At 34.4% G+C, this 16,076-nt stretch overlaps 2 protein-coding genes across 4 annotated transcripts in view; one reads left to right on the plus strand and one right to left on the minus strand.

The window, feature by feature from the left end:
- LOC139776041 (uncharacterized) overlaps positions 1 to 12,807 on the minus strand; it is a 35,510-nt gene extending 22,703 nt beyond the window's left edge. The window contains exons 1-3 of the mRNA XM_071712461.1: positions 12,683 to 12,807; positions 6,607 to 6,735; positions 5,396 to 5,541 (exon numbers count right to left, since the gene is read on the minus strand). The gene's annotated coding sequence lies outside the window, so the exon portion shown is untranslated. The remainder of the gene's footprint in view (positions 1 to 5,395; positions 5,542 to 6,606; positions 6,736 to 12,682) is intronic.
- LOC139776043 (sodium-independent sulfate anion transporter) lies at positions 10,638 to 15,971 on the plus strand. Of its 3 annotated transcripts, none has more exons than XM_071712471.1 (10): positions 10,638 to 10,935; positions 11,745 to 11,941; positions 12,042 to 12,196; positions 12,708 to 13,005; positions 13,333 to 13,645; positions 13,830 to 13,991; positions 14,335 to 14,475; positions 14,715 to 14,860; positions 14,960 to 15,112; positions 15,258 to 15,971. In XM_071712471.1, exons 2-10 carry the CDS (start codon positions 11,807 to 11,809, stop codon positions 15,480 to 15,482), a joined length of 1,728 nt encoding a protein of 575 aa, XP_071568572.1. In that variant the 5' UTR covers positions 10,638 to 10,935; positions 11,745 to 11,806; the 3' UTR covers positions 15,483 to 15,971. The 3 variants fall into 3 exon arrangements, with proteins under 3 accessions (XP_071568572.1, XP_071568574.1, XP_071568573.1); XM_071712473.1 differs by lacking the exon at positions 10,638 to 10,935 and adding an exon at positions 11,065 to 11,220; XM_071712472.1 differs by lacking the exon at positions 10,638 to 10,935 and adding an exon at positions 11,067 to 11,445.
- The last annotated feature ends 105 nt before the right edge of the window (positions 15,972 to 16,076 follow it).

The following is a 16,076-nucleotide window of genomic DNA, read 5'->3' on the forward strand; positions in this document are numbered from 1 at the left end:
CCATTTCGGGGGTCCGCGCGATATCGGCAAAAGAACCAGCAGGTATAACGCCTTCATGTATGTGTATGTGTGAGTAGCTGTGCAACGAGAGGCCTGCTCCAGATAAAAAATGCAATAGATAATTTAGTAGATCGATCGAAGGGAAAGAGCAAAGAACCAACCAGTCGAGAAGTATCTTGACAAGATAATTGCAAAGATTTAAAGAAAAAATAAAAATGTTGAACAATCAATAACGTCATTTTTAGGAATCTTAATAAAATGTATAAAGCGTGGCTTTGCAGCGTATCGTTTTCTGAATTTTCACGCTAATTTTGTTTTTAAAATAATATTGTTACGTATCATCGGGCATTACAAATGCTTTCATAGGTTTAATCCATTACACTAATAACGAACTGTATTTTTACGCTTTGACATATGCTACAATGTTATAAATAATAATACTTTATGATATTTATGCAAACGTTTTTAAATTTGCACGTCATACCGCAGACACTCTGTCCTAACTTCTACTAATATCATGGGGTCATTTCAGAGCACAAAGAAGAAATAAACCATGACATTTTTATACACACAACCATCGAAGTAATTTTTTCGAAATCCTTTAATATTATACTGTAAAGCACTTAAAAATATCGCCTTAAATATAGCACATTTGTTCTGCATTTTATTTATTTAAATTCCTCTATACTGCACTGCGGCGAATGCCATTGTAACGAGTAAGGAAGAAACGTTTTGCCACCTAAGTACCGTTGAAAAATTTAGATAAGAAAGTCTCGTACTTCTAACGGATCTTGCGAAAAGAAAAAAAAATCTATCTATCTACCCACACAAGGCAAACCGGCGAGCGCGGTTGGTTCTAGCGGTCGCGGAATCAACCGTAAAGGTGTCACTGATCGATTCCAGAGGATGACGCTGCTCCGTTCATTTATTCCGCGCACAGCGGAGCGTCCTGCTTGAAAGATTCATTCAGCATTCCCGACATTTTTTCCCCTGACAGTCCAACGGAATCGGCGAACGCAGTTCTCTATCCTTAATTCCAATCTAAAAATTGTCAGAGTATCGCTCGCATGTCGGCATAAATCCACGCCTATAGCGCTCGTAACTGTCCGACGGTTTCGATAAAGCTCAGCTATTGTTACTGCGAAGTGTCGATCTCGATGGAATTCCATCCTTCAAAATCCTGCGCTTTTCGACTTCGTTCCCAGTCACTTTGCCCTTGCGCGGTTTTCTTTTCCTCCCACCCTACGAACGATCGCAGCTGAAACCGATAATCATGCAAGGTCACTTCTCTCCTCGTATTGTTCTTGCTCGCGGGTTTTCTGCGCCTCCTCGGAATCATCTTCGTGCCGCTTCCCGCATCCTTTGTTCGGTGCCCGGCTCCTTCGTTCGATCCCATCGGATCCAAGGACGGGACTGAATCACAGCCTCATGTCGACTATCATTAACGGTCTATAAAATTCTGTTCATCGCACTTATCTTGCGGCCGTTGCTTCAAGAAGATCTATGGGTACAATTTTTTTTCTGATAATCCGAATTGTTTTCTAGGAAACTCTCGACATTTACAGCCAATCGGAAATCTTGTTTATCTTTGTCGTACGTATTATAGCGATATGTTAGAATAAGCTGCGGAAGGTAAGACTAGTGAAAATAAGTAACAAATGAGTAACCGTTACCTAGACTTGGACACAATCTATAAAATCCAATTATAATTAAATCCAATTATAATTATATCGACATTCCTTCCTCGACTTTTATTAAGAAAAGATTGACTCCGTTAGCTGAATAATCGGAATTCACAAATAAAAATGGCTCCTATATATATATTTAACATCATGATGTAACATCACTGACGCTGTTAGCTATAAATTTTTGGATGGACTTTGAAAACTACAAAAACATAAATAAATAAATACACAAATAAAAAATAAAAGAAGTACATTTTAAAGTTTAACTAACAGCGACCGTAATATGATATTTCATTTAAAAAGGATATTTTTGTAATAAATATTTTCAGATTCGAGTAGGACGTTTTTACAGTAATATGTCTTTACGGTCAAAGATATTTCCGGGAATGTCGATTCACATTTATGTCATCAGATTGATGTCACCTTGTCAAATCCAGTTCGTACGCAGGTGCACGGCGATATTAAAGACACGCTCATCCTTGACCCAGAAAAGGACTGGATTTCGTGACCAAAACCATCATTGGCTGTTGACAGCGATACGTTGGTATTTCACGGATCGAATTGGTTTTGCATATATTCTTTTCGGAACTTTCCGAAGTTCTCCTTCTTTTTCATCGATCTCTTAAATATAGATGACACGGCGACAGGCATAAAATTTGTCGAACATCACAACTTTTTCGTAGCAATTAATATTAACAATAAATAGCATCATTGCGATATACGTAATTAATGTAACGGGTTACGAGTTAATATTCACGAGATCAAGGACATCTTCGTTCGGTTTAAGCATCAATCTTCATTAAATTTTCAAATACTCGCGTGTCTGCTTTTTTTATGCATGTAATTATATCTTTTATTGCAAGCATACGTCGAGCGAGAATGTGAGATAATATACGAGCGTCCTTGTTTTACTTCTGTTACCGCCAAACCTACTCAATGACGCAGGTATTTCGACCGGACGTTCCCTTTGGGATTATTTAACGGACAAAGTGTAACGGCACCTTTACAAAAGAATTTAAAGGAGAGACATTATCATTTTCGGGTATTGTAATGGTACCACGACGATTTATATTGGTGGCGACGAGCGCAAACAATCGTAACCGTGAGTACCGTCGTGACTTTCAATGAATAAAACAACGATTAGGGAAATTGTATTTTAATTGTCTATGTAAAACGTGTAATAGTCATTCTTTATAAAGCTATTTGTAATAAAAGCTCGAGCTCGAGAATAGTTAATATCATGATACTGTGCTTTGTATGACATTTATAGACCGATTACACGAGGTTTAATGAACGGTATGATTAATAGATGGATTTATCTCATCATTCAACTGAATGATTATCGCTCCGAGCCATGCTATACGTTTATTTCCGTAATAATTACCTCCGTGGATTTGCCTCATCATAAACCAAAGCATAACATCGTTTCTTCTAAATGATCTAAACGCGCAGAAAATGTCTCACAATCTCGCATTTTGGTAAAACAATTTTAGGTTTATTTTAAAAAAGCAGACACCGCGAGTATCTGAAAATTTAATGAAGATTGATGCTCAAACCGAACGAAGATGTCCTTGATCTTGTGAATATAACTCATCGTAACCCGTTACATTAACCACAGTTTCTTTTCTTTCGCAGTTCTTTTTTTTAATTCCTGTAAGAGAGCGAGAAATACGATTTAATATCGTTATTACAATAGATACAAACAACTATATTACTTATTTATGATTTCTTTTTGTACATGTTGCGTGCAACAGTTTTTTGTTTCGTTTTAGAAACAATCTTTTCTTCCGTAAATTAATTTCCATTGCCAATGCTTGCATAAAAATATGATGAAAACAAATTCGCGCATTTATTACACTTTAACACACCGTTTTCTCTTCCTCTCTCATAGAAAATCTTTTAACCTACACATGACATTACCATAAGATATAAAAGTTGACAATATCGCAAAGCTCTATCACTTCACAAATTTACGTGCGCATAATTTTCCGAATGCTACGATATCGCACCATAAATTTTTACTTGCGTAATTCTTCCTTGTAGAATTTTTCAAATTATCTCAACGATAAAAGAAGCTGAAGGCTTCGCAGCGATAAACAAAATGAGGACGAGGTGTTAAGAACGGAAGTACGCTTAACATATTGTATTTAATTCGAGATTTCGAAAATATCAACATTGTACACACAAACTATTTTAGATTTATGGTATTTTATTTTAGATCGTTGAAGTTCTTGATCAATTTAGACTCTTTTATAAAATCTAAATAATCAGCTTTAATCTAATAAGAATTTATAGTGCAATCACGCGAAGAGAGATACAATCTAAATTCGAACCTTTGAAACGGCATTACGAGAAATCAGGCATTTTCCGAAATTTATTAACTCCTTATCACGAAGTGATGAAGAACGATGAAAGAAACTTGATTGAAAAACAGAAATATGCGGATGCGCACATTGAATTCTCGGATAACGCGCGGAATTACCGTTGCTTTTCAGACGACAATGTATTTATTCGTGTCTATAATGCATTTTTTAACGTTTTTGTCGTGTAAATTTTCTTCACGATGATATTACTCGGTGGCCCGATGGGAGAATCTTTTAACGGTACATCGGCATGATACCCGTGCTGACTCGTCAATAAACAAATGCATAGCGGTGTGCAAATTAGTTGGGAGGTATGGCCTGCTTTTGGGGATTCCCATAAAAATAAGAATAAGAAGCGTTGCTTCAGGATTCTTTTTTCGAAGAACTGTCAAGCATTATCCGCTTGTAATGCTATATTATATTCATTATTATTATCATCATTATATTATATTTATTTTCTATTATTATCTCGGCGATTACAATCAAAGGTATAAAAAAATCTTGCAATATTATGAAGGAAAATAACAAGATTTTAAAGAGAATTAAATTATTATTCCAAGAATAGTTTAATGATCCATATTACTGAACCACATTTAACTGTAATATTTACATCTTTAAACAAAAACCTACGTAAACCAAATAATTTTTTCTAAATAAGTTATATTTTTATAAAAATAATAATCGTATTTCTTATAGAATTGAATATTTTCGAGAATTAAAATCTGTACTTTCAACATTTCTAAGCATATATTATTTGGCAACGTGCTGTTTACGTGTATCTTGCGCACGAATGCAGCCGCAGGGTTCACATAAAGCGTGTACGCCAATGGCAATAAGGAAATTCATATAATTCCCGAATCCGATTTCGGTCACGTGGGCGCGGATTTTACGGTCGAAACACAGTTAACCGTCGAGTTCGACCACTTCTGATGCCGGCACACAATATATGTGTAAGGCGTCCTACGATTTCTTGGAAAAAGATGATTCTTTTCAACATATAAGGTCTTTTAAAATCTAGCGAATTAAATTTTGAAGATGCCGATAGAGCGGAATCTAGGCTAGCAGAATTTTTAATTTACGATTCCTAATTCCACATCGACATAGTCCACGTCAAATGTTAAAAATCTACTGGAAGTGTTACAAAATAATTTGCACAAAACAGACGATGGACCGTAGGCGTCGTCTTAATCTGGAACGTGATTGTCAGTCATTAAATAGACATTTAAAAATGGAAGGGGAGATTCAATCGGATGGGAGACCGCCGGATGTAAATCGTCGCGCGTCGCGTGGACCGCAAAAGTCAGCTGTAGGCTGTAGGTCGAAGTCCTTGGCTCAGGAGTCACTCACCGTGAAGATATTTCTCTCGTCCTCTTAATGACGACGCTCGCGCAACATCGTTGATCTTGAACTTGATCTTTCATCGCTTGTCCGTCGCAATTGAACGAAATCGATCATTAGATGTGACAGGATCGTTATCAGGCGTCGCGTACTTCCTGGAAAATAGTAAGCGTGAACGTTAATTAATTCTCCAACTTAGAATCGATATAGGACAGATGTCAATCTAGATAATTATGGATTCGTGAAGATTAAAGAAATGCAAATATAAGAATACGACACTTCAAATTTACGGTGCTTTGTATTATTGAATGAGAAATTTAGAGATTAAATCGGGCGATTGTATGATTGAATTTATAATTAAATTATACAAATATACTGTGGCTATCGATATTTATAATCGCCAGGAAAGAATGAATTATTGCGGTATGTATTTATTTCTTTTTATGTAAATACCCAAGTTAATATAATAAGTCATTAATACGATACGATACAGCGTATCGTATTAATAATTAATATCCATCGCCGTAATTTTTTCTAATTTAATCGTTGAATAATTCAAGATGATACAACGAGTAAAAAACGTATCGAGATATTCTATCGGGATATTCCTTCCAGGCATAATTTTTTACAGTTACATGTTTTGTGTAATATATGTATCTTATTCGGTATATTAATACAAATAAAAATAACATATTTTGAATACGGAAATAATTCGTAGAAATATCCTTCCTAAAGTTATTTCAAACAAGATAGAGCGTGTAAATATTTTTCTGATCCACTAGGCGTCTCGTATTTAAATCGAAATATTTAATAAACCTACCGATAAATATTAATGTCGGCTACTCGAAATAATATACATACGTTTACGTAACACGAATTACGAGGCGCTCTTGAAGACAGGAGGCGAGGCGTGTATCGAATTAAGACTTCCGAAAGATCGTCAGAGGGACTGACGAGATCGAGCGAGAAGATGGTCATCAGTGAGTCACGAAAGTATACAGAATGATGGATGAACATGCGACGAGGGTGAAGAACTCTCGAGCGTGAACCCAAGCGAGTTTCTTGTTTGCGAAAAGAAGTAGCAAGTCGCGGAAAGGTACGGAGATCCGGGTCCGATGATCGAGGCTTGATAAAACGTTACGAACGTTTATCTTGCCCTTTTTTTTCGCACAGCACACGGGCGCTGTTAAGGAGCCAGTTGTTCCGTTACGAATACTTACAGCCGAAATTCCGCTGCAATGACGCGACCGTAAGCGCAGCTCTTTTCCTCTTCCTTCGACTCCGGGTGGGACCGATGAAGAAACGGGTATTAATTCGGCATCCAAGATAAGGAGAACACATCCGGATTCCTTAATAGATAAAGAATGGAACGGTTTAAGGAGAAATGTTTCAGATAAAAATATTCCCTAAGAGAAAAATAGAATGCAATCTTTTATAGAATACGTCATCTTAGAAACGTTAAACTCACTTTATTGATAATATTAATCATTAATGATATTGTATAATCCACTTTAAATTGATTCACGGTACAATTAAATAAGAAGCTACATGAAATACCAGACTTGCGATAATAAATACTAACCGGATGAGAGCCGATGTAATGAGTTCATCGCGAAAAAAGTGGCAATGACGAGAAGAAGTGATTTGTTATAAGAGTATTTTTAAACTTCTATTTTTTTTTCCCCTCTATTTCCTCTCTTTCTTCATGTCTGACAGTGCCGTTGTCTTTGATTTTACGTAATTTCTCAACTGCGGAGCACAATATTCAATTGTATGAAATAAAACGTTACTTCCGCTGACTGACAATCGGCGGATATGATTGCCCTGCTATTAGCGACGGTCAAGCTATACGTTTATCTCTGTATTTTTTTTCTTTTAACACGTCGATAAATTGTAGGGAAGTGTATACAAATTTAAGTTGATTAAAGATCTTTAGAAGATAATTTGTTTTTCATTGATCTTAGATTGTGTGTGTTAATTCTACTTATATACATATATGATTTTTTATAATACTAGTTATGAGATAAATTAAACGCCATAAAACTTTTATTTAAAATATTTTTTATACAGCACTATTCCAAGGATGTTCCATTGACATCAAATTATACTGCTTTGAAAGTAAGTACATGCAAACAAATACGAATCTTTTATTTATGATTGTTCTACACATCCAAAGTCAATTGAAATCGATAAGGGACAGTTTCGATATTCTTCTTGTAAGAGAAAAATAGTTCTAATAAATTTGATTTTAAGAATGCAGATAAGTAAGGAAAAATACTACAATTTGGAATTTTGTCTACAGTCGGACAAATGGTAATCTACGTTGTACATCTATCAAGAATGAGAAACTGACGCTGCTTCTTTTTCTTGTGCTAAATAAAATTCTTATATTTTAATTTATAATACACCAAAAGGAAAACTTTAGGCTCTTTATGTTCTTTGGATTCTCATAAAAGGATGCAATCATTTTCAAATAATTCTACATCATCTTTTCATATATGTATATCTTAAGTTAATATTATTTTGCAAGATAAATAGTGCAAATTAGAAATATTAAGAAATGTGTAAAATTATAAATATAAAGTAAAAATTATATAAAATATAAGTCTAATAATAATGCTAATATATAAAATAAAAATATTGAAACAAATATATTAAAATATATTGAAAATATTAAAACAAATATACTTAAGTAAAATTTGAATATTATATGTAATTTATTATATCATGATCAAACAATTTGTATCGATAGTTGATAATAACGATATTCTTCAATTACCTCCAAAGCCAAGATAGTCATGAAAATTTGCCCAGAATATAGTCCTTAATAATATCTTTATATATTCAATCTCTAATTTATATATGTATATCGAATCTTTTTTTTCAAGCTATCTTTTTATTTCATGTCATACTACCTTTAATCTCATTTCTCAGAGGAAGATTATCAAGTGTCGGTTCGAATACTCAATGTTTAACTTATTTGTTATCTTATATCAAACGCATCAAAAGAAATTAAACAATATAGTTTATAATTATTTAATTTTGCGCGCGCAAAACTTTAACTTTTATTTATTTATTTTTTGGCATCTCTTTGAATTACTGGATTTCATGTTAAATATGCAAATATAAGTTAATTAAAAAAGATTTTATTTATACAAAAAATAATAAAGCCAAAAGTAAAAAATTAATTTCGTTAAAATTTATCAAATTATTCCACGAATTTTTATAATTTTATACTCAGCGTAGGTATAAAATATTACGCGCTTTTCTTTTTATGTTCTATAGATTTCTAACGCATGTTATAACGTCCTATCATAACTGTGTTCCATTTTATATAAACTGTAAAAATATTATTTGTAATACAAATGTATTTTAATACGACATGTGTATTAATAATTCTACACAGCTCTTCTCTTTTTTGCACCTGTATCCCTGTATGACGTACGTAATGCAGGAACGACAAGGACATTCGTTAAAACTAAATAAAATCATTATATAAGATAAAGAAGTAAAATATGAATAATAAAAACGCAAGAAAAGATATAAGAATTAGAGGAACTTGTTTTTTTTCTAATAGCATTGTTCCTTGGAAAAAAATACTTATTACTAATCCATTAATTTTTACGTGACACAATTTTTGACACAATACACACACACACAAATTAATTATGAATTCTACATTTGCTAAACATTACAGATAACAAATTGCTGTAATTGGTAGTGGAAACAGGCAAGGACGTTTTCATGGGCAATTCCGGTATATCTATTAAACTCAACACTAAATTACGATGTGGGAATCAGAGCGAATCGCAAAGTGTATGTATATCTCTAACGTCCGAAACAATATGAAGATATATTGAATATTATTATTTAAATGTATATATTTAGATACGTTATCTAGAAATCTTTGTGTACACATATATATTGTATTTATATAATATACTGTCAAATAATATTTTTATTTTAACGCTTATATTATTAATAATTTTTCTTTAAATTTTAATGCTACATTTGTAATAAATCAAAATGGCAAAATTCTTTCAATTTCATCTTTCGAAAGATGCTCCGCGGAAAATATATCAAGTTTTTCAAGCATGCGCTCTCTGCTAATCTTATAAACTGAGAAAAAGGATATTACTTAAACGTTGCATTGTACTTGTATTGCGTCTATCAGAATGTGTTTTGATATGCCCTATCTGTTCAAGTACGCATACATCGTCCTCGTGAATTACGTGCATTACATTTCCAGTACATCATTTGCACGCCACGAATTTAAATGACAAGTTTGAACTGGAACCGATAGACAACGAGAAATTCTTCGTGCAGAAATACCTTATTCCATCTTCACGCACATATATATCACTTAATGTTATTCGCATACTTCTTTTTATGTCATAAAAAGACTTTTTTCCGATTGTCTATGTCACACCGGTATTCAAGCAATAAAAAATTCGCGGAAATGTTTTTCTCTATCCGTGTATATTGTCAATTCAATCAGTCAATCGACATTGATTCTGAGTGGGTCTTGGCCTGTTCTAAAAATAGATCTTTTATAAACAATTCGTAACAATAGTTGTTCCACATGATGCGGTCGTCGGCCACATGCACCTCCAATTTGAAGGTCCAGGAAGCCGCTCTCTTTACACGGATTACGAATTTCAAATCCGTATGTGGAATTGAATCAAAGATTATCAATTATGAATCTTTAAGACATTCATCCCACTTCTTTACTCAAAAAGTAAAAATTTACACATTTATAGTTTTGGCATAAGAGGGCATAAGATGTTATAAGAGTAATTCTCTCTCTCGGAGCGTGTTTAAATATCTTTATAATAAAATTGTCACGCGTGATTACGTACATCTATTATTTTGAATAAAAATTTGCAAGCTGTCGGCTGCAATGCGCCGAATGTAAAAATATCGAAATTTTAGATTAGAAATTAGTTTCTCGTAGAAAGAGCACGCCAATTGCAAGAGCTATTATTTCGCGAAATACATAAACACCTGTTATAGCTACTTGTTACGCGTATATTTGTTATCGAGAGCAACGAACGTGATACATTAAAGGACACATGATCAAAGGACAATATAGTCGCCTTGAGATCTACTGCCGGAGAATCCAAAAGCCTCGTTAGACACGGTATGAAAAGACCATGAAAAAAGACCCTCCCCCATTTGTCGAACAAATTGGCGATCTGAGAACCGCCGATCTCCGGCGATGATGTCACACGAAGGAAGGAGTAAACGCATGCGTTAACACGTGAATGCCGTGTGGACCGCGAAGAGGCAAAGAGGTGCGCACAGTTGAACAAAAGTGTGAAAAAACGATTGTATAAGTAACTGGTGCGGCGATCAGAAGGCAATCGTAATATGTGAATTAACGAGGCGGTGCAGCGTGAGGGAATAATTCTTATAAAAAAAAAATCCACGCTGCATTCACGATCGATCGATTCTTCGAAAAGAAAATGTCCGTTGATTTTACTCTTAAAGGACGGCGGTACCTTTTCGCATTCTTTTTCGAAAAAGTGGCCACTGATAAGGAAAATAATGTGAGTTCCTACGTGGTAATTGTGCGTCATTATGCTGTAAAATATGTATTGCGAACTTTTGTGTAATTATGATAAGCTATATTCGTATCGCGTTCTGGTAATTTTATTCTCGCAGTAAGTATATTCGTATGAGAATACGCGAAGAGTAAGGTATTAATTCTAAAGTTAAATTTTTTTGTTGAGTTACAAGCCTGTAGCGTGTTTAATACACGAGACGTTAAATACGGGATAATGAAACGCGGTGATTTCCTGCAAACAATTAGCGGAAGACAAACACGATGTTACGTGAGTCTTAATCGTTGTCAGACGATGTGTCAGTTAACGCTTGCGTACAAATTTGCGAATTGGATATTCTTTCTGTCCGGAACTATAAGTAAAATATCGTGAAACATATTTAATGTTTTATATTACACGGATGATTTACAGAACATAACAATGTGTTGTAAATTTTAATTTATTCAGTAAAATTTTGAACTTTCATTTATAATTCGTCTAATTAAACAATTCCAGGTAAATAAAATCTAATTAATAAAGAGTTTTAAGCATGCAAACTTCAATTATTTTTTAATAAAAATTTTATTTTCAAGAATTTAAAGAAAGAAGAATGATTCAACGAAAAATTTAAAAAGACAATTTAACAAATTTTTTCCAAAGCTTTGCTCTTATTGTGTTAAAAGTGTATATATATATATACATTATTGTGTTTTTTTAGAAATGGATAAGAATCTGAAACGAATCAAAATGTTTCTAAGATATGTAAAACTTATAAAAGTTTATTTATTTATTTATATTACCTATCGCCTTTCCAGATCTCTTACCGCGACCCTTATTACGACGTTTAAAAGGACAATAGTACAGTCGGTGGATAACAATGGCCATAACTAATTTCCAAAGAATGATTAAGGATAGAATTCCCATTTTGAAATGGATGCCGCAGTATAAACTAAAAGATGCACTGGGTGATCTTGTTGCAGGGCTCACCGTAGGGCTGACGTTGATACCTCAAGTACGTAAAACGCGGTATACGTTCGTTCGATTGCCTGACGCTATTCGATCGCTATTCAGTCAGTAATTAAAAAAAAGAAACGTAATAATCGCAATTACAGGCGATAGCTTACGCGGGTTTAGCGGGCTTAGATCCGCAATACGGGCTTTACAGCGCGTTTGCGGGAAGTTTCGTGTATATCTTCTTCGGCACGTGTCGAGAAGTCAACATTGGTCCGACAGCGTTGTTATCTCTACTGACTTGGACATACGCGAGGTACGTCAAAGCTTCTCGTAAAACTAATAAAATAGCAGAGTAAATCACTTAAATTTGCAAACTTTTGCACGTGACAAATTCCACATATCAATTCGCGCTTCTTTCGTTTAGAGCCCAGAAACTTTTTCACTGTTTAAAGAGACGTATAGTTTTTCAGAGTTTTAAATGTCGTTTGTTACATTTTCTTTTAATACAAAATGTAAATTTTATAGCACTGGTTAGAAACCAATTAATTTTAGAATCATTGACCGGAAGCTGTAAATCTCGCTTGTATTGAGCCACGTCATTTGTGCGCATGATTGACATAACAATGTTCTCGCTTGACATTTCATCCGGTCGCGCGGAATGAAAGAGTATGCTAATCGAGCGAGATCGCTTGAACCGTAACATAATTGAATTGTTAAAAGACATTTTTCATAAGTCGCCTCTCCAGAAATAAGTCGTCGTTTGCCGTCTCAAGGCTGTATAACATAAAAATAAATTTACCGAGTCTGATGATTTCTTTTTCCAGTGGAATTCCCGAGTACGCGGCCTTGCTTTGCTTCTTGTCCGGATGCATCACGATATTACTTGGCATCCTACGCCTAGGGTTTCTAATCGAATTCATATCGATACCGGTGGTGTCCGGGTTCACGTCAGCCGCGAGCGTCATCATCGCTTGCAGTCAAATAAAGAGTCTGCTGGGTCTGAATATTCACGGCGAGAGCTTCGTTGAGATTTGGGCGGGTCTGGTACAACACGTCGCCGACACGAAAATACCAGATTTGATTTTATCATGCTGCTGCATCCTAACTTTACTGGGTCTGAAGGTGAACCGATTGAACTGTACACAGAAAAAAAAGAAGTGTCAAATTAAAATTTATATACTCGTATACACGCAACAATCTATATCTATAATCTTCTTTTAAGAATTTCAGTTTCTTTTTCTTAGTTGAACTATATAAAACTTTAACTGTATAAATAACGTCATTCAAGCAGGCTTTCTTCAAAGAAAATGCTTCAACAAAATATATTAGTTAAACGAAGTTTTATATATGTAGTTCAACCAAGAAAAAAAAGTTGAAATTCTTATTAGAAGATTATAGATTGTTGCGTATGTACGAGCATGTAAATCTTAATCGGTTTTTTTTTGGTAGCATTTGAAAGACAGAGAGGTTGCTGGTACCAAGCTGAAAAAGTTCCTCTGGACGATCGGTACAGCTAGGAACGCTCTCGTGGTCGTCCTTTGTGCAGTTGCATCTTATATTTTCGAAACGCACGGTGGGGCACCGTACATTCTCACGGGTCATATCGACGCCGGCCTCCCGACCGTCGAGCCACCTCCGTTTTCGAGAACAGTTGGAAACCAGACTGAAACATTCATCGATATGGCGAAGAAGTTCAAGTTTGGCATCTTGGTCATACCGCTCATCTCTATTATCGGAAACGTCGCCATCGCAAAAGCTTTTTGTACAAGTCGTTTTTAACACATATCGTATTGTATTAAGTCATTCCATAAACGATTTTATTTCTTTGTGTTTGGTAGATAAAAAATATCGAATAAGTGAATTTTAATCGATTATATGCGACGCATGCATCCCATACCAAGTTATTATGTAAGAATTTTCCTGAATATTTTTTTCATCATTTAAAGCACATGGCATGCCGTTGGACGCCACGCAGGAAATGCTGACTCTCGGATTGTGTAATCTGGTCGGTTCGTTCTTTCAGTCGATGCCCGTTACAGGATCCTTTTCGAGAAGCGCAGTGAATAACGCTTCTGGTGTTAGAACGCCGTTGGGCGGGATCTACACAGGTATAAATTTCACTGATTGATTTAATGGCACTTACACATTCTCGTGTACAACATTGACTAAGTTTACACGTCCACCATTAATCGGGTTTAGTAACATCTGCAGTTATAACTACCGACGTAATATGTCGTATAAACGTTAGTTAATCCGGTTTTATAACACCAGTTGTTATATTACGTCGGCAGTTATAACTACAGATGTTACTAAACCCGATTAATAATAGACGTGTAAACTTTAGTCGATTAAACGTCTGTGATAAATTGAGCGTTATCTTTTACGAGGAGAATAACGCACAAACGTCTTCAAAGAGAAAAAGAAAAAAATATTAACAACAAATAATTTCAGGTATTCTAGTCATACTTTCGCTAAGTTTACTGACTCCGTATTTTTATTACATCCCAAAAGCGACATTGAGCTCTGTCATAATTAGCGCGGTGATATTCATGGTAGAAATTGGTATGATACTTCCAATCTGGAAGTGCAATAGTGAGTATAATATATTCAAAATAATTCTATTCTTTTAATAAATATTAATCATTTTTATATGAAACGCGGTAGAAATCATGATAAAATAGTAACAAATAACATGTACAAAACTACAATTTTCTAAATTTATTCGTTTATGAAAAAAAAATCACAAACTTGCCTACTTTTGAGGGGATATCCCCTTAATTAAAAGTTCATGCTAACGAAATTAATGAATAAAATATCGTTTTTCTTTATAGAACGTGATTTAATACCGGCGTTCGTCACGTTCCTCGCTTGTCTATTCGTCGGAGTCGAATTGGGAATTTTGATAGGTACGCTACTCGATCTGGCTATATTGGTATACCTCAATGCGCGGCCGACAATAAATATCGAGCACAGAAACGTAAGGAAACGAAACTGATGCTTTCGAATTTAGATATTCTTACTCTTAGGAAACGATTCTTTCAGAAACTATACAGGATGAAAAATCTTCTTTTCGCAGATCTCGACAATCGATTATTTCTTAGTCCGTCCCAGCGCTGGAATTTTGTTCCCCGCGGTAGATCATCTGAGAATGTATCTGACGAAAAATCCCGGGATGAATGTCGTATTGGATTGCGAGCACATCGACAGAATAGACTTCACCGCCGCACAGGTTTCAAAACCGCTAATTTACCTATACATAAATGCAAAATTGTTAATTAGAATATGATTAATCATGTGACACAAAGAACGTTAAAAATTGATCGATAAACATACCTGCTTTTAAGATGTTAATATTGATATTATATTATTTTTAGAGTATCAGTATGATGATAAAGGACTTCAGGAAAAACAATTGCCAATTAATAATGCTGCGAGCGAATTGTGCTATTTTAACGAGTATACAATCGCTATCCGACAAGCAAATCTTGATGGCGAGAGACGAAGTCGATTTAATCGAAATTTTAGGAGGACCCAAAGGCATGACACACGATCTCGCGATCGTCTCTAAAACGAATGAACGGGCCTCTACATGGCTGTGATACATATCTGGAATATTTTCCTTATAAATGTAATAAATGAATATGTTAACCGCGTAAAAGCTCGTTTGTATTTATCTTTTTGTTGTATATTGGTTGCCACCAATATACACACAAGAGATGTCGAATGTTAGAATTTTCGTCTCGAAATAAGCCTGCCATGCTATCACACGAAATGTAAGACAAATTATTGTATTATATATATATATATATATATATATATATATAAAGTAAATTAATATGTGTATACATATCTTACACATAAACATATATATATGGAGTTTTTTATATTTCTTATATGTGCAATATTCCGTCAAGCATACATAATGAAACTTTTATGTTAAACTGGCCTGCCTTTGTCAATCGTAAGTGTTAATAGTGAAGTTAAAAGACATAATAAATAAATGTTTTAAATAAATGGTTTAAATGTCTGTTATTTTTGTTTCTTATCAATAAATGTAAAGCAGATTCGATTAAATATTTTTATAAACACTTCGGTGCATTGCCAGATTCTTCATCTTGATGAACTTTGAACTTATAAATTAAATGTACAGGAAGGAGTCATGTTTTAAAAATAACTTTAAAAAATACGAAATT

This window comes from Temnothorax nylanderi, unplaced genomic scaffold (genome assembly GCF_030848795.1).
Source record: "Temnothorax nylanderi isolate EJ_2023f unplaced genomic scaffold, tnyl_v1.0 TNYL_tig0110_pilon, whole genome shotgun sequence".
NCBI lineage: Eukaryota > Metazoa > Arthropoda > Insecta > Hymenoptera > Formicidae > Temnothorax > Temnothorax nylanderi.

Bases quoted from the DNA above. Each gene is read 5' to 3' on its own strand.
- LOC139776043 (XM_071712471.1), top strand. From the start codon at position 11,807: ATGGCCATAACTAATTTCCAAAGAATGATTAAGGATAGAATTCCCATT. The intron at 13,646-13,829 runs GTACAAGTCGTT...CATCATTTAAAG, and splicing joins CGCCATCGCAAAAGCTTTTT to CACATGGCATGCCGTTGGAC. The intron at 14,861-14,959 runs GTAAGGAAACGA...TTCTTTTCGCAG, and splicing joins TAAATATCGAGCACAGAAAC to ATCTCGACAATCGATTATTT.